Raw genomic sequence first — 18,773 nt, 5'->3', positions numbered from 1 at the left:
TTATAGCCCTTTGGGCATTGTTCCAAATTGTCCTCCAGAATGGTTGCCCCAGTTCACAACTCTACCAACAATGCACTAGTGTCTCAATTTTTCAATATCCCATCTATCATTTTAGCCAATTTGATAGGTGTGAAGTGGAACTGATAGGTTTGAGGTTGCTGGGAACCCAAAATGTCAGGGTACAGGGCAGCATCCACCATGGAATGAATTCACAAATTCAAACCTTCTTCCAGTCAAATGACAAGGTAAGATAGTGGGTGGGTTCCTAGTGAACCTACAACTTAAAGGGGATAAGACTGATATACAAAAAGGACAGTGGATGGGATTAAGGAGTGGTAAGTAGTCTGGGGTGGGCCAGGTGCAACAAGTGAAAGGAATATCAAGTTGGATAATTAGATGATCTGATGAAGGAGTGATGGTATATTATGAACAGAACCAGAACATTGTACACAGTAACAGCCACCTTATGGGATGACTGACTTTGATAGACTCGGCTTTTCACAGCAACGCAAGAATGTAAGACATGTCCAAAAGATTCATGATGGAAATTACTATCCACAGCCAGAGAAAGAAATTTGGAGTCTGAATGCAGACTATATGCTCTTCTTTTCCTTTTCCTTTGTTGGTTTTGTTTTATTGCTTCATTCTCATGGTTCCTCTCATTAGTTCTGATTGTTCTTTACATCATGACTAATGGGAAAATATGCTTAACATGAATGTATATGTAGAGCCTACATCAGATTGTATGCAAGTCTGGGAAGGGGGGAAGAAGTGAAAGAGGGAGAAAATTCAAAATCTTATGGAAGTGAATGTTAAAAACTAAAAATAAATTAAATTTTAAAAAAGAGTGATGGTATATTCCAGTAGTCTGGGGTGGGCCAAGCTTCCAAGCTAGCCCTGGATTCAGGAGGATCTGAATACAAATCCAGTCTCAGACACATAACATTTCCTAGCTGTGTGACCCTGGGCAAGTCACTTAATCCCATTGCCTAGAAAACAAAAAAAGTGAGGATGAGACTTTAGACCATGACTTTGGGATGCTATGGAAACATCGGGGCTTCCTCATTTCCTCTGGACAGCCCATTAAAAATTGGAAACAGGTTTCCCATCTCTTAGAGTCTTTATGGCTTCCCCAGCCTGCGGCAGTAATAAAATTCCAGGACATAGTCGAGAAAACAGCATTCATGCCCGTGGAAATGACTTGGCTGACCAAGTAGCTAAAACCTTGGCTTTAACTCCTCAAATTCCTAAGTACAAGTCCCCATGAGCACTGCCTTAGTATATCCATCTCGTTCGAAAGGCCTGCCTAAGCCTCTAGCCTAAGAAAAGAAGACACCAACCCAGAAAAGAATGCTTGTCACAAAAAGAAGCTTCAAAAGAAGACTACTGGACTATGGGTCGGCCCAAATGGACGTATAGTACTCCCTAAGAACTTATCCCTCCCTATGATGGAACGCCTTTATTCATTCAGTCACTGAGGACCTGACAAGCTAGTGAATCTAGTTCTAAAATATTGGTGGGGGAGTTTTCGCAGAGCTACTGTCACCGCCTATGAGATGTGTCCCACCAGCCCCAAGGACAATGCATCTCAGCCTCTGAAGTCTGTTCCTGGCTAGTTTCCTCTCCCACATGCACCCTTTCACAACCTGTAAACAAACCCTTTGACCATTTATCAATTAGGGAATAGCTCTTATTTTTATCAATTTGATTCAGTTCCCTATATCTCCCTTTTACCCATTTGGGAAATAGTTTGCCAAATGTGATCCACAGTGCCCCTAGTGACTATACAGATAAGGAAACTGAGGCACAGAGAGACTAAAAGACTTTCCCAAAATCACACAGATGGTAAATAAAAGAGACATGACTGGAATTTACATCTAAAGACTGAAATCTGCTGATAGAAACTGCATTTAGCCTTGTGTTTCCCTCTTATTCGGCCCCTTTTCTCATACTCACCTATCTGACTTTTTTCCCTTTAGCTTGATTTTACCTCTTCTTTCCTAGTCCTAGTGGTGGTCAGTCATCTCATATAGGCAGGAGTGCCCAGTGATTTGATTATCAAACACAATTTTTTTAATTGTGTGTAAGGGAAAAGGGTAGCAATGGAATGTCAAGGTACTGGAATTTGGAAAAATCTCCTATGGAGAAAAGTCTCCTATGTGCTCATATACTTAATATGGTGTTGTCATTGCTGTGCTGGGTCTGTACAGAAATTTTCAAGTACTTTTTAGGGAAATTAAAAGATTTCCTGTTAAAACCAGTAAAAAGTGACTTCTAAATCCTAAGGCACCAAGTATAGGAGAAAGCACATCACATAGAATCATGGGCTCAAATACCTTCTAGGTATTGAATGGGATGTCCCAGTGAAGACTTCTCAGTGTAATTAAGGTAATCAGTTCAGAAGGTAGTGTGAGAAATGAACTCTCAGAAGTAAAGGTTCCTCAAAGGGTCAAATAATTCTTGATTACTACTTTCAAAATCCTCCCCCACTCAGACCCTGTTTTTAAGCACTTAACAGAAAGAATAAGCCCAGCCCCACCCCCACCCTGAGCCGTTTGTCCTTGGCTTTGAATGCCTGGAATGTAAGCCCCACCTCCAGGTTAAGGGGATAGGAAGAAACTCTGGAGCTTAGAATGTAAGCCCACCCCCAGTTAAAGGGGTAAGGGGTAGTGGTGGGTGGAGACTTGTTTTCATGGTGGGCAGAGATTTGCTTTTATAAAGTGGCCCCTGTTAGGCGGTCTCTCTCCCTCTCCCTCTCTCCCTCTCTCCCTCTCTCCCTCTCTCCCTCTCTCCCTCTCTCCCTCTCTCCCTCCCTCCACGTGTATCGGAAGAGCAGACATCCATCTCCCAAGATTGTAATAAAGGTAACCTTTGTTTTCCACTTTGAGAAGTCTCTGAGTTTAATTTGGATTGGGGTCGCTGTCCCACACAGTATGATGATCCTGAAATTCACTACTCTGAACCTAGTTTCTTCCTCTACTAAATGGAGAAAATAATATATTCAATATCTGCTTCAGAGGATTACTGTAAGCAGAGGTGTGCTGGAACCAGCTTCAACTAGCTCCCAAGAGCCAACTGCTAAATTTTCAGTGTGGGCATCTACACCTCAGAAACTGCAAATCCTACCAATCAGGGCTTGATTAATTTTTTGTTGTTGATTGTCCAGACTTAAGAAAGTGATGGAGAAAATGTTGGTAATGCAAATTTAATTTAAAAGTTAAGTGAATTTAAAAGCAAAAAAAGAGTTAATTTTAAAAAAAATTTTTTTTAATTTCCCCAGAAAACTAATTGTGAATCATCCCGCAGCACACCACTGGCTATAAGGAAAATACTAAACACCCCTCCCCCCACAGAAAGAATAAAAGTTTCTTGTGGGCCAGGGCTATCTTTGTATCTTCAGTGCCTACCATAGCCCTGGTAAAAATAGGAAGCACTTAGTAAATATTGTTGAATTTAATTTAATTGAAAAACCAGTGTTCTTTCCATTAGACTATGCTAGTATTTCTAAAAGTAGGACTCCTATCAGTCTTACTCTCTCTGTTATCAAGAATAACCAAATAGAGTATACTTTCTATAGCTCTTAAAAAGATTTTTCCAAGTAAACCTATAGAAAACTCTTATATTTGGATTTTCTTACTTCTCCCTCCAACCCTCTAGAAAAGGAAAGGAGAAATAGCAAGTCTTCATTCACTATGGAGAATCCATAGCATCTTTACTGTGTCTCTCTTGCCTATGGTACAGACTCAGGTTTACAGATGCGATGGCAGGGCTGCCTGTCATACTGCCCATCCCCCAGCAGAGGACTCCAGAGTAGTGATAACAGTGAGCTCAGATCTCAAAACAGATAACCACATAATGGTGGTTAAGGAAATATATATAATAGAGTACATAATAAAATACAGAAATTATATAGAAATGTATAATAGAAATATATAATAATAAATATAATATATAAATATATAATGTATATAATATAATGTGGCTTGGGGCTCTGAAGGCCACAAATGCTTGGTTGAGACAATACTCTGAGGACAGGGTTCTGGCCCCATGTAGCAACTCATGCCCCCTAGAATTTCTCACTGCCTCAGAGTCATCCTTTAATCCTCAGTCTCCCTCATCTGTCATAAATTGTCAATTGCCAATATCCTTGTCAACTGTGCTTCCAAACCATCCCTTACCTCTGTTCCTTTCTCCTAACAGCCACTAACCTAAGTTCAGGTCTTTATCACCTTTCCCCTGGACTATTGCAATATCCTCCTAATTTCTCTCCCTTCTCCCATCCAGCTTCCACACAACTGCCAAAGCGGCATTCCTGAAGAACAGGTCCAGCCACAACACCCCCTGCTTAATAAGCTCCTATGGCTCACTGTTGCCACTCGGTTCAAATACAAACTAGTCTTTTTTTCCATTTAAAGTTCTTCACAACCTTGTTTCAGCCTTCCTAGGGTTGTTACACATTACTTCCCTTCACACACTCTGGTCCAGCCAAACTGGCTTTCTTCTCATGCCCCTTACATGATATCCCATTTCCCAACTGAACTTTTGGATAGGTTTTCCCCATTGTCTAGAATGTGCTGCCTCCTCACTTCTGCAATCTTAAAATCCATAGCTTTCTTCAAAACTCAACCCAAGCAGCACTTCCAACATGAAGCTTTTCCTGACTTCCCTATATTCTAGTGTCTCTCCACCCATAAAATTACCTTGTATTTACTTTGCATGTATTTCATTTATTTTCTATAAATATTGTTTTCTTTTATGGAATATAAGTTCTTTAAGGGCAGAGATTTTTTCACTTGTGTCTTTGTGTCCCCAGAATCTAGGACAGTGCCCAGCACAAAAAAAGGTGCTTAATAAGAACTTATCAATTAATTGATTGATTGCTGGGGCAGGCAGAGGATCTCCCAGGTTTCCTGATTCAGGATAAATTGTTCATGTACTTTCAGCTTTGGGATTCCTCATAGATCAAGCAACTGTGGCCTTCACGGTGTACTGTCCAGTAAGGCTACCCTCATCCTCACAATGAATGAATGATGTGAAATTATTTCTATAGAAATTCTGGGACACCACTAAAATCTTGCTTAGAATCAAGTTTGCTGACTAGTGGAATGGATGTGCCACTCTCAAAAGGGAAAAGAAATAATGGCCAATTATTCCAGCTCCTTCTACACCCTAAGTAAGGACTTTACCAGGTATACCATTGTTCTGGCAGAGAAGTTTTGAAGAGCTTGACCTATCACTTACAATGAATTGGCCCCAGTGGACATGACCACCTACCTGTCCACACTTGTTCAGGTCATGTGCACACATAAAGTCCCATTTCTAGTCGTATCTAGCCTTATGGCTGACAGCTCATTATTCATTTTCTTTTTTTTTAATTAATTAATTTATTTTTAGTTTGCATCAATTATTTCCATAAGCTTTTGAGTTTTAGATTTTCTCCCCCTCCTTCAACCTCCCTTCCCAAGATGGCATGTAATCTGATATAGGCTCTACACATACCTTCTATTTAACGTATTTTCACATTAGTATGTTGTGATGAAGAATTAGGACGAATGGGAGGGACCATGAGAAAGAAGAAACAAAACAAAAGCAAAAAAACATAGCAAATAGTATGCTTCAATCTGTATTCAAACTCCATAGTTCTCTCTCTGGATGTGGATAGCATTTTCCATCATAAAATTTTTGGAGATGTCTTAGATCCTTGCATTGATGAGAAGAGCTAAGTCTATCAAAGTTAGTCATTGCACAATGTGGCTGTTACTATGTACAACATTCTCCTAGTTGGTGCTTACTTCATTAAGCATCAGTCCACACAAGTCTTTCCAGGTTTTTCAGAAGTCCACTTGCTCATCATTTCTTATAACATAATAGTATTCCATTATATTCATGTACCACAACTTGTTCATCTATTCCCCAACTGATTGGTATCCCCTCAATTTCCAATTCTTTGCCACCACAGAAAGAGCTGCTATAAATTTTTTTGTATATTGGGTCCTTTTCCCATTGTTATGATCTCTTTGGGGTACTGCCCTAGAAGTACTATTGCTGGGTCAAAGGGTATACACTTTTTTATAGTCCCATTATTCACTTTCTAGGAACCAGTTGTGCAATGAGTAAGAAACCAGTGCAGAATTCCACCCAGGCAAGTATTAACTCATCTTCCACTATGAGGAAGGGGACAGCAAGTTCCAATATTAACTTTATTCCACAGGATCAGTTCTATCCTTTGGCCTACCTATTCCTCACTCTGAAAATTAACTGCCTTCATGTCATATGCCCCCTATGGAGTGTCCACCTGAAATAAAGAGGACTCCCAAAATAGAAACAACAAAGATCTTTAATCAAGACAAAGAAATTGAAATTCAAGTCACTGTGCAGCACTAAAGTACTGTAGTGCCAGAGAAAGTCAGAAAGGGTAGGGTTTAATACATTTCAACAAGGAGGGAGCCTCTGGAAGCTGTTACATAAGTTGTTTTGTAAAATAGCTGAAATCTATAGAGAAGGCTAGAAGGCTCAGGGAATGATGACATCTAGTCTAAACAGTGGGCTCCAGGTGCAGCAATAGAGAGTTTCTAGAGAAACCACAAGACTGCCTCCAACTGGTTTGAGCCTGCTCTGACCATGGGATCAGGATCAGATAGCCCCTCTGCTGGCTGCATTCAACAGACTCGGGGATTTTTTTTTTAATATTCTGACCTCAATGTCACCAAAGCTGTTCACATAATTACCATTTCATGGTGTAGTCTCCAAAAGTGGCTATGTTAAGCCTCCATCCAATTCCCTGCTTTTACCAACAACTATCACTGAATTATCTGTTATAAGCAGACTTAAACTACCATCTAAATCCCATTACCCTTAAGAATGACAAGATTCTAAGCCCCTCTCCAATCAATTAATCAATATTCTATCAGTGCACACCTGCAATGATAATAACAATTCATGCTTATAGAGCACTAAGGGAGAGGCAGGAGGTAGCATATGCCAAGTCAATCAAACTTCTACCACCCCTTGAACATCACCTCCCCTCAGACCCTGATAAACAGCCTAGGACCCTGAATCTAAGATCCCCAAGAATAATAGCACATCCTACCCACTCTCAACCACTAGTCCTGCTACTAGCCTATCCCATGTAGACATTTTCCAGGAAAGCAAATCTTGTGAAAATGTGACCTGGCAACTGCTTTCAACTTGTCTTGCTAGTAACTAGACCTCCATGCCACTTCCTGGCCCTCTCCTAATTATTCTGCTACCAAGGCCATCATCCTCATTCCTCACCAGGACTGTAATCTTAGACTCAGACTCTGGGCTCACCAGCTCTTAAAGGGGAATTTTTACCTTATCTTGCTCCAAATCATGCCTCCATGCCACTCCTATCATCTCCACACCATGCCAACAGATACAATCCTCTGTCCTCTTCCTTCCAACTCCATTTTATGTGTTGACTTCTCCCATTAGAATGTTAGCTTTTTAAGGTCAAGGACTATCTTGCTTGCTTGTATTTGAATCCTCACTTAGCACAGTGTCTGGTATATAGTGAGTTCTTATAAATTATCTATCCAATCTATCCATCTATCTACCCATTCATCAGTCTATTAACCCACCCATCCATTAGTCTGTCTTTCTGTCTGTCTGTCTCCATCTATCTATCTATCCATCCATCCAACTATCCATCTATCTCTTCAGCAGCCATAGCTACCAAAGACCTGGAAAAGAAGGCTCTCACCACCAAAGTCCTAGACATTGTCAGAATGGTTTCACTGCAGAAATTGATGTAATTTTATTAATGGAAGTGACACGAAAGAATATGAATTTCCACCTGCTTTACTATTGCACCCTAAGGATCACTAGGCCTTTCCATCTGACAGCTGAAACTTCCTCTCTGTTTGAGATGTGAGCTACTTAAAAAGAGAGACTTTCTCTCTTCATTGTCCAATATATTGGCATATATTCTCCTTCATATACCTTCTCTAATTTCTGTTTTACTATGATTTGGATAAATTGCTATTCTCTATGCATGTTCATTGTGAAATTGATAATAGATAGAAAAGGCATCAAGCCTTAGCTATTAAGCTTGGGGTCCCCTCTTCTCTACAAAATGGCAACATGATTAGAAGTTAGATGGAACCTGATCATATCCCCAAGACAAACAACATTTAAGAGAGCAGATAGATCTACTTCTACCCCAGTACTCCATCTCTCTGAGGAGAACAGAGCAGTGGCCTCTAGGCCCAACCTCCTCTGTCCCTCCTGGAAGGAATGAAAGTCTCACCTGGGGAAGTATGGAGGTAAAAGAGACTAGAAATGTCTATTCTGCCTCCCTTTGAGCCACACACAGCAATAACACTACATATGCAGAGCCCATTCCACTCATATTCCTTTCACTTAGGGTCCATTCTATCACAAATGTATTTAACAAAATATTTAACAAAATAAATAAAAATTCAATAGAACATAAATAATATTAATATGTGGTTTTCTAAGTCAATACACAGCCTGGAGGGATCCATAAGGTAGTTTAGTGGCACTTGCTTCTATTTGAGTTTAACACCATTGGTTTAAACTGGACACTTTGTTAAGAGAAATTTTATTTCCTAGGAATTCATTAGTTGGGGGAATCACTGCATTGTGATGATTTTGAGTCCTAACTTCCCTAAGAGATCTCAGAAATTACAATTTAGTTCATCATTTTCTGAGTACTAAAGCCATTTACCAGAAATTTACTTGGATAAATCAGGGAAATACTAAGTACATCCCATACATAAAAATACTTTATTTACAAACATAAACATATGCGTCATACAAAGCTAAAATACAGCACTGCACAGATATTAATGCTTTGAAAAGAAGGTTTAAGGTTAGAGTTATTCAACCTTTCTCATAGAGAGGTCTGAAAAAGGAGCGTCCCTACAGCAATCTGCCTTAATTGAAGTTTGCATCACGTTATCAAGGCAAAAAGTTAGAAGGAGCATCAGTGAGATCACTGAAAATTCAACTGGAACAAATTATGAAAAATTCTCCTGGCCAGAAGATTCAGGGTGGGGAATGTTGAGAACGTCCTCATCCTTCGTCACTTCAGCATATCCCAAAGCTGATGTTACCAGGGTAGTAGATTCTTGGTGGGTGAATTCATCCACCAGTTCAAGAATCTTCTACAAGGAAGTGTTGTAAGGAATAGGGTTGAGGGAGAAGGAGAAATAGGAATGAACAAAATTTTGTGGTCTTGAGCAAGAAGCATATGTCTATTCTTTTCTCAAGATATCATAAAGGAGTTTAAAGTATTTTTTCTTCTGAATTCATAAAAAACAAAGGGGAAAGGAAAGGAGAAAATGGAGATCAAACATGTCACTTTAGGCATGGAAAGGAGAGGTTGAGGGAGGGAGGGTTCATTGTCTCTAGTTATATCACTCTGTGTGATCTTATTGAAGCTGGTGTCAAAGTCCCAGGGTACGGAAAGCATCTCTTAAGTCATCAATCTCATATAGTGGCTGTAAAAAGAGAAAGAGGAATAAGGGGTAAATGGTCTAATATGCAATCTTTGCGGAGCGAGTCAAAAGGGATGAATAGGTCAAAGGAATGAGACTGAAGAAGATTAAAAAAGATACAGGAGAGGAAAGAATGGGGATAAGGAGAAATTAAAGATAAATCTACAGAAGCAGGGGGCTGAAAGATACAGATAATTTTTAAGTAAGCAAAACCTTAAAAGAAGATAAGAGGAGAAAGGAACTAAAAGATGATCAAGAAGTAACACAAATTAAGGAACAATGCAAGAGAGAAAAATGAAGAAGAGATGAAGAATAAGAAAGGGGGAAAATAAATGGTCTCAGAGAAAGAAGGAGTTAAAAGTCAAAAAGAGGGTAAGGAAAAGAGGCTCAGAGAAAGCTGGGGAGCAGGAAAGCCTCTTACCAAGAGGATACGCCGGAGTTGTCGAGACAGACGAACAGAATTTTCATGCAATCCTTCCCAGGCTTTGAAGGTCCTCTCTCTGTTTTCCACAAAGGTGTTCCAGCAATAAAAATAATCTTAGATAAAGAGGGGAGAAAAGTCAAGTCCCAAGTTAAAGAGGAGAAAGGAAATCACATTCTCTGTCTATAGGATAGGTGCATTGTTATGTAATTCTTATACTGTTAGTTTTCCATATGAGGCAGGTTTGAAACCTCACTCTCTACCCCCAAATAGATTGTGAGAGCTGCATTTTACACCAGAGGAAACAGAGATTAAATAATCTGCTCAAGGTCGAACAAGCAGCAACTAACATCGTTAGGATCTGAATACAGGTCCTTAAACTCCAAATTCAACATTATTTCCAACACAATATCCATCCTTGTGTTTTGTGATTGATCTGTCACCCTCCACAGGCAGTATTTCATGCCTTCAACTATCTTCCTATAATATTCTAACTCTAATCTTTGTCCCTAAAGTCAAATTATAACCCAAACTTGAGACCTTTCCCCTTAAATTTATCCTTACCTCAATGTCTAAATCCACTCTATCCCTACTCCCGATTAACCTAACTTTTGCATAATATTTTCCCCTCATATCTCTAGATCTTCAACCATTCTGACCTTTGAAAGTCATGATAGCAATTTGGACCCCAGCCCGGTGCAAACGTCGAAGTCCCTCTGGCTCAGCTTTCTTGTCCTCACAGAAGTAGAGACGGGCAGTGAAGATTCGAAGAGTTAGGTTAGGGTAGCAGCGAAGGAAGTTGGCGACGTGCCGGGCACAATCATAGCAAGGACTCCACGAAGTGAACCATGTTACCCTATAGCATCGGCTAGGATCAAGGTCCCAGGCAGAAATGTATCGAAGGAAGATCAATTCTACATGGCAGCCATTCTGAAGAGAGAAAAGAAAGTAAGAGAAAATTGTCAGAAGATATTTATTGGCTGTATGGAGATGAAGTTAGAGGGAGTGGAGAGTATAAGGAATAATTTTACTTCACTACAAAGCGTAGTTGGACATTTGATTTATTTACTTGTACTAAAAAAAAAAAACATTTTCCTCAGTTTGAAGGAGAAAGTAATGGCCTGCCACTCCTAGAAATATTGGTAATATTGAAAATAATTGGTAATATTGAAAATCTACCTAAACTACTTTGTGTAATTGTATATTCAATAAAATCCTGTGATTCCCCATTATCCCTAGGATCAAATACAAAGTCCTTTGTTGAATTTTCAAAGCCTTCACGACCTTACTCCAAATTACCATGTCCAGCCTTATTATATCCTACTCCCCTTTACATATCCTATGGTCCAGCCAAATTGGCCTTCTCGTTGCATTTCACACACAATAAGCTATCACTGGTCTCCATGTCTTTGTACAGGTCATCCTCCATACCTGGAATGCATTTGCTCTTCGCTTCCTTCTCTTGTTCAGCCATTTTTCATGTTCAACTCTGTGGTCACATTTGGGGTTTTCTTTGCAAAGATACTGGAATAGTTTGCCATTTCCTTCTCCAGTTCATTTTACAGATGAGGAAACTGAGGCAAACAATGTTAAATGACTTGCCTGCCAGAGTCACACAGCTAGTAAGTGTCTGATGCTGATTTGAATTCAGAACAATGAGTCATTCTGATTCCAAGCCCGCACCATCTAAGCTGCCCATCCTCATCTCCACCTCTTACAATTTCTGGGGCCTTTCTGCCTCAGTTTAAGCACCATCTTCTACATGAAGCCAATACTGATCCCCATTTCCTAGTACCCACCACCTAAAATTCCCTTTTGTTCATTTTGTATATATTTTATAGTCATTTAACTTCTCAGTGATTTAGGCCAGAGGTGTCACACACATGGCCCATGGGCAGCAAAAGGCCCACAAAACTCCCAAGTGTGACATAAATCAGATTAAAATGTAATTGAACAACAAACAAAATAAATAAAAATGTAATAAAACATAAATAATATTAGTATGTAGTTTTCTAAGTTAATACATAGCCTACAGGGATCCCTGTGTTTAGTGGTATCAGTTTCTATTTGAGTTTACACCACTGATCTAGGCAACTTTCTAAGACTCCAAGTTGCAGAAAAAGGAGTTTCCCTTTCTGAGAGTTCCCAATGTCATTGAACTCATAAGCCCCAGGCTCTATGCTATAATTTATATATGTAGAGGCAACAATGACCCAGAAACACTACACTCTGGAAGTTTATTCCACCCCTGGGCTTCACACATTAGAAGTACCTTCTGCTCCTACGCCTCTCTCTCTGATTGGTGGACTCCTCCCAAGACTTGACTAGCATGACATAGTGGATAGAGAGATGGGTTTGAAGTTAGGAAGACTTGAATTCAGGCCCCACCTTTGATATGTACTTGCTGTATGATCCTGAGCAAATCATTTAACTGCTTAGTGCCCCCAGACAAAACTCTAAGACTAAAATTCAGAGAAGATATTAATATGCATTGGGAAAAGAAGAATTAACAATTGGGATGTCCCTATGCCAATAAAAACACAGGTCCAGTCCCATTCCACATTTTTAATATACTTTTATATGTATGTATGTATGTGTGTGTGTGTGTGTGTGTGTGTGTGTGTGTGTGTGTGTGTGTGTGTGTATAATCTCCCCCATTAGGTCTAAGTTCCTTTCTTTTCCCAGCACAGTACCTGGGATGTAGTAGGTATTCAATAAATAATAAGAGGCAGCATTTATATAGCACATTAGTGTTTTAAAACACTTTCACAGGGGCAGCTAGATGGCGTAGTGGATAGAGCACTGGCCCTGGATTCAGGAGGACCTGAGTTCAAATCCAGCCTCAGACACATAACACATACTAGCTGTGTGACCCTGGGCAAGTCACTTAACCCCATTGCCCAGCCAAAAAAGAAAATAAAACAAAACAAAAACTGCAAAAAAAAATAAATAAAACACTTTCACAAATATTTTAGTCTCATTTTAGCTTTGGAAATTTCCTGGGAGGTAGATGTTATCATTATCCCCATTTTACAGATGAAGAAATTGAGATGGAGGTTAAATGACTTGCTCAGAGTCACACAGCTAGTAAGTGTCTGAACTCATGTCCTTAACTCTTTTTAGGTCCAGAGCACCAACTTCCCAATATTTGCTGATTGATAGATTGTGGGGAGTAACCTCTGAGCAAAGTGGAAGAATAGAGTGAAAACATAGGTTATGTGATAGAGAAAGGTGTGGGAGTGTGGATAGTGACAAATAATAAGAGAATTGGTTGATTATGTAAGTATGTGGTAAATGTCTCATAGGAGTATAAGCAGTTATTTAGAATAAATGTAGCTAAAAATAAAGAAGAAAATTAACAAATCCCAACGCTCAGATGATTGGATCTCCATTAGCTGGTTTAGCTCTAGACTGCCTAGAAAGTATACTCTGATTGATACCTTGTTGCGAAGATAGCCAAAGTCCAATGAGAAGGAGGTAGCACTATCCCTACGTTTCACAACATAACACAGGTAGGTTTCGTGACGACCCCTAGCCCATCTTACATTTTTGAAGTGATAGAGGAATTTCCTACGATTCATTAAGAGGCTGTGGACAAAAGAGAAGAAAGCAGAGATTAGAAGAGTTTGTCTTTTGCTGCAGTCACTGTAGACATCAATTCAACTTAGAGTCACTTACCACTGGGGTCATACTTGACAGGGGAAATGCTATTGCACCTTTGCCACAGTCCTGAGAAACATTCACATCTATTTCCTTGAGACTGGCTTATCAAGAACATGGAAAAACTATTATTTAGGTCACTTGGAAAGTAACTCATAGCTTCAGTAATTGGCTGATTCCTTCAGACCCTGGAGGGACCTATTTTATTAGGAGGTAGAATCACAGAAGTTTTATAACCTAGTATTTTCTCCAGTAATCACACAATAAGTGTTTCTCAAATTATTGAATTATATTCATCTACCCCACATCCTCCTCTTTTCATTTGTACCCCTAAATACTTCCCTTTTTCATGAATCACATTAGCGAATTTTCTGGTCTCATTTTTCCTTCTTCACAACCAACAGAACTTTAGCAACCTTCTCCTTAGAATGTCATGTCTGATTTAATTAAACATGATATGCTGGGCCTCAAAGAGAATTTTTTTATTTCTCTTGATCCTATAAATCAATCAGCACCTCTATCAAGTACCTATTATGTACAAAGACTCATACTGTGTCAAATGTACTAAGGATTTGTAAGAATATGAGTGTAATAAACAATGATGGTAGTAATAATGATGAAATGGGAAGGATAACACTAATTATGTCAAAATATATAACTCCTATTTTAGAGTTTTCTAGGTTGCCTTATATTGTTTAGTATGTAAAATAAGTCCAATTTTTCAACCCAGAACATTGCTCAAATGCATTCTTGTAAACCTATAGAGAAAAATTCTTAATAGAGATTTTTTTTGGTAGCGTGTGTATATGTATGTGTGTTGAAAGAGAAGGGGCATCATCTGAAGTTACAGAGTAGGCATAAGAATTCCCTTTCCTCTCCCTCATCCCTGCCTAGTGGTCTATTTAATAAAGCTGTTGAGTCTTGTTAACCCCAACCAATCTTCTTTCATTGTCATCTCATTCTTTGTCTTCTGTAAATTAAATGAAGTAGTCAGAGTATGGTGTCCTGTGTCTATGGTCCCTGCTGCTGGGGAGGCTGAGGCTGGTGGATCACTTGAGTTCCAGAGTTCTGAGCTTCAGTAAGACTAAAGCTGATTAGGTGTCTACGCTGTATGGCACCAATACGATGAATCTCCTGAAGCAGGCTTCCAAGTGAGGAGTGAACCAGCCCAGGCAAGAAAAAGAGATCAAATTAAAAGTTCCACACATGGCCACTGCATTTCCATCCTGGGAGAGATAAGGAGACTCAATTTCCAAAACAAAAAAATTAAATAAGGCAGCTTGTTGTATTAGAAAGAACAATAGACTGGGAAATACAAGTTCTAGTCTATGCTGTACCACTAACTACTTCTCATTAACTAGCTGTGTGATTTGGACAAACTCACTTTATCCCTCAGGGCCTCAGTTTCCTCATTTTTAAAATAAGGAGATCAGATTCAGAGGTATCAAATTCAAAGCCATCAACATTCCTGAGTACTGCCCAAACCAGACTAAAATGTAATTAGGAAATGTGCAAAAAAAAATAAAAATACAACAAAACATAGATGCTGTAAATCTGTATGCCAATATGCATGCTGCAGAGATCTGTTTCTATCTGAGTTTGACACCATTGGATTAGATGACATCTAAAATCTTTCCATGATCTTAATATTCTATGAGTTTGTGCAATTAACATTTCTCCTGCCAACTTACAGAATCCCTTTGTAGACTTTTTCTCATTCTCCACATAGATTAGTAAGTCTTTTTATAGCAGCTCTTCCTGTCACAAGTAAAATGAGTTGCATGACCTTTCATCTTTCTTTGGGTTTTCTCACCTCCCTCTTTCTCTATCTCCTAGCCCTCTCTATGTTACCAGCTAAACAGCAGGAACTTTCTATTTCTCACAGATTTTACATTAAAAAAAATCCCCTCCATGTATTTCACCAGAATGAGGTGGATTTTTTGAAGACAGTTTTTAAATGTTCAAATTGTCAGCTACTCTGAACAGCTGTGCTCCCTGAGGTAGAACACTAGCTGCTTCCTTAACAATGCAAACCAGAATCAAATGGGTTTAAAATATCCTTAATATAATGATTCTCTCCTATAGTGACCAACTCGAGTGAATATTACAGAGATTTTATATTTCCCTTGGGAGACTTGCATAGATCAGTGACCCCCAATCTTCTTGAGTAAAAGGACTTCTTCCTAACATCAAAAAAAAACCCTCATGAAGTCTTACATGATAGTTGTGCTATAAGCATTATCAAATGAAAAAATACTTAATGACAAGAAGTTAGTGTGAACTCATTAATTAAATTTCCATTTTATTAGTCACAATAGCTTCTACATACTGCTGAAAAATAGTGATATATGCATATGAGAAACACCATTTATTCAGCATATACAAGGTGTAATTGCTTATTTATTATACTGAGTCACACTGGACATTTTGTTAGAGCTAAATATGGATCAAAATGACAATACTTGATAAGAATATGGATGTGTAGTCCCCTTGAAATAACTCCAAGGCACTCCCAGGGGGCCCACATATTGGAAACCATTGTATTAAATATTGGTCATTTGCCAAACTTTGCCTTTGTCTCTGTCTCTATTTCTGTCTCCTTATGCTTCTGATAGTCCTTTTTCATCTGTCAGTTATATTTGCTTCACAGAGACCACTCTTTTTTCTCTTCCTTTAGCTATTTCACTTTTTCTCCCATGAAATTCATTCTCTTCCTTTCCTTATTTTTCTTTCTCTGCCCAACCATATCAAAAGTCACTTCCCCTATTATCTAATTTGCATTTCATTAGAAACAAGCACTGGACTCTGCCGCCTCAATGTAGCTCTAACCCAAGCATTATTGACCAACACCTGCACTTTAAAAAGTAGGTAACCACAAGGGTTAAAGACAAATAGGAACACTCCACAAGAGTTTGCCTTCAAATATATGGTACTGAGTTCAGTTATTCCAAGCCATAAGAAAGTCTTAAATAGTTCACCCTGATTGGTAGCTACCTGGTATAGGTACCATATACACGACGCATATGGATAAGGTATACAATATTGTAATATAAAATGAATATTCATCCTTTTGAATACTTGTCCAACAAGTCAAAATCATTTCTTGTATAAAATGAATTATTATCACTATTGTTCAAAGCAATATAAAATTTTAAGACAGAAATTTTTATAGAAAATTCATATGCATTGGGAATAATAGAAACTGGGACTACAGGAAAAATACCTGCACAAAAAAAGCCAGAGGGTTTTGGCACTGAGATTTAAACAGAAACTTCCTTGTTTCCTCATCTGTAAAATGAGGTGCTTGGAATAGATGACCTTTGAGGCTATAGATTTAAGATCCTATGTACTAGTAAAAGTAAATAAATACAGAGAGAGCTAAGGAATATGAATGGAGAGATATAGAAAAAAGTTTAACACAAACAAACTTTGAACTTGAAAGAAAAGGGAAAACATCAGGGAGAACTGAGTCAGATGAAAATCACCAAAAAGAAAAGAGAGAGAAAGAGAAGACCAAAGATAGATGCTCATGACTCAGATTCATTCTGAGCAAAAAGCCAGAGAAAGCAAGTGAACGTTTTCATTTACTTTTGCTGTGAATTGCCCTGGTCTGACCTGTAAGGAGGCTGCCTCTTTACCTGTCCATGACTGTGATGGGGAATTAGGGGATCTTTCTTGGCTCCCTGGAAGTCTTGGAGCTAGAGGAAACTGTTGCTTCAACCACTGCTGCTCCACAGGCGTATCTGTCTACCTTTCAAATCCAAACATTCAAATTTGAGCTTACCCTTCAGTGCTCCTCCCCCTGTCCCCCATACCATGTACCTTGCATCAGCATGTTCCTCCTGATTTGGGTATCTTAAAGGGGGAGGAGTTGTCCAAAAGTATAGTGGTAAGGGTTAAACAACTGGGGAGAGTTAGGCTTAGTTTCTGGAACTGCATCTCTGAATCTCCTGACTCCATCACCAAAGGATGCAGAAGTCTAAATCCACACACAAAGCTCAGGATCAGGCTGCTTTAAAATTTTCAGCATTTCTGTATTTGATCACTGTTTAATTAGTAATAGTAATAATAATTGAACTTTGCATTTAAATAACATACTATTCCATGAGTTAAAAACACCTTTAGTCTAGTACCTCAACATCTCTGTGAAATAAGAGCAAGGCACTGACATCTTCATTTTGCTGAAGTTCAATAGAACATAGGATCAGGTAGATTCCAGACCACTGCTTCCCAGTACAGTACTTTTTTTTCTGGATATTATTGCCACGCTACACTGTAGCACTGAACTGTTGCCCAAAATAATCATTCTTTTTGGTACCACATTTCACTACCAAATTATTTCAAAAATGTAAGTAACCCTAAACAAACAAAAGCTACTTTTGTTGGTCAGGTGATTTCTCTGCATTTGGAGAAATATTGGGCCTTTTTTCCAATATAGAAAATTTCATTCTTATCCTAAGACAGGTTAAACCTTAGAAGATTTCCCCACTGCAAATATTCTGACCCTCTCCCATATTAAAATTAAACCTCCATCATTTCCATTTCATTAATCATAACTAAAATTCAACCTTTCTTAACCTTATATCTTCATCCTTGAGGTCAAGAGACTATCTCTTGCAAATCTCCGAAGTAAAAATGTCACCAATCAAAGACTCTGATTGGTTAAGAAGGTTCTTATAAGGCAGGATGTTTAAAAAAAAAATGAAGCACCAACCTCACAGGATTAGTACTTGTGCAAGTAGGTATAGGAGAGACCATGTGCATATAATAGAGATAATCAAGAGACCCCCTCTCCCCCTCCCCCATTTTATTCTCACTGGGATGCTTCACAGGGAGTTAAGCATGTATCCTGGCCACTTCTAGTTACACATATGCTCTGGCTGGGACATTTTCCATGGAGCTAAGCATGCACCTTGAACAACTCTAGAGAGTCTATGATCAGACCATGATAGGACCACCACTTCTGATGACACATGGTCTCTGGCTTCTTACTGAAGGGCATATATGGTCAAAAGTTCCTAATTGTTTCTTTGGTCCCTGTGGTTAAGGGGCTGGGGTAGGGGGTTGAAAAGGAGAAGAGGGAAGAGAAAAGCAAGCAAAAAGAGGACAGGAATAGCCAGCCATTCAGTAAGCTTAAAAGGGAAAACATTTTCTACTATCACTCCCTCTTCTCATCTATCAAATCTGTCAGGAAAGAGGGAGAGAATCTT

General features: G+C 38.9%; 1 protein-coding gene across 3 annotated transcripts; it reads right to left on the bottom strand.

The window, feature by feature from the left end:
* Positions 1-6,319: 6,319 nt before the first annotated feature.
* AICDA (activation induced cytidine deaminase) lies at positions 6,320-17,322 on the bottom strand. Of its 3 annotated transcripts, none has more exons than XM_020994325.2 (5): positions 17,202-17,322; positions 13,344-13,491; positions 10,563-10,833; positions 9,904-10,019; positions 6,320-9,485 (listed from the first exon to the last, which is right to left on the bottom strand). In XM_020994325.2, exons 1-5 carry the CDS (start codon positions 17,207-17,209, stop codon positions 9,432-9,434), a joined length of 597 nt encoding a protein of 198 aa, XP_020849984.1. In that variant the 5' UTR covers positions 17,210-17,322; the 3' UTR covers positions 6,320-9,431. The 3 variants fall into 3 exon arrangements, with proteins under 3 accessions (XP_020849984.1, XP_020849985.1, XP_078011555.1); XM_020994326.2 differs by having other exon boundaries at positions 13,449-13,491; XM_078155429.1 differs by lacking the exon at positions 17,202-17,322 and having other exon boundaries at positions 13,344-16,709.
* Between the last annotated feature and the right edge of the window lie 1,451 nt (positions 17,323-18,773).

This window comes from Phascolarctos cinereus, unplaced genomic scaffold, assembly GCF_003287225.1.
Source record: "Phascolarctos cinereus isolate Bilbo 61053 unplaced genomic scaffold, phaCin_HiC Scaffold_1;HRSCAF=81, whole genome shotgun sequence".
Classification (NCBI taxonomy): Eukaryota; Metazoa; Chordata; class Mammalia; order Diprotodontia; family Phascolarctidae; genus Phascolarctos; species Phascolarctos cinereus.
The sequence above is the reverse complement of the archived record's forward strand: the minus strand, read 5'-3'. Positions and strand labels throughout refer to the sequence as shown.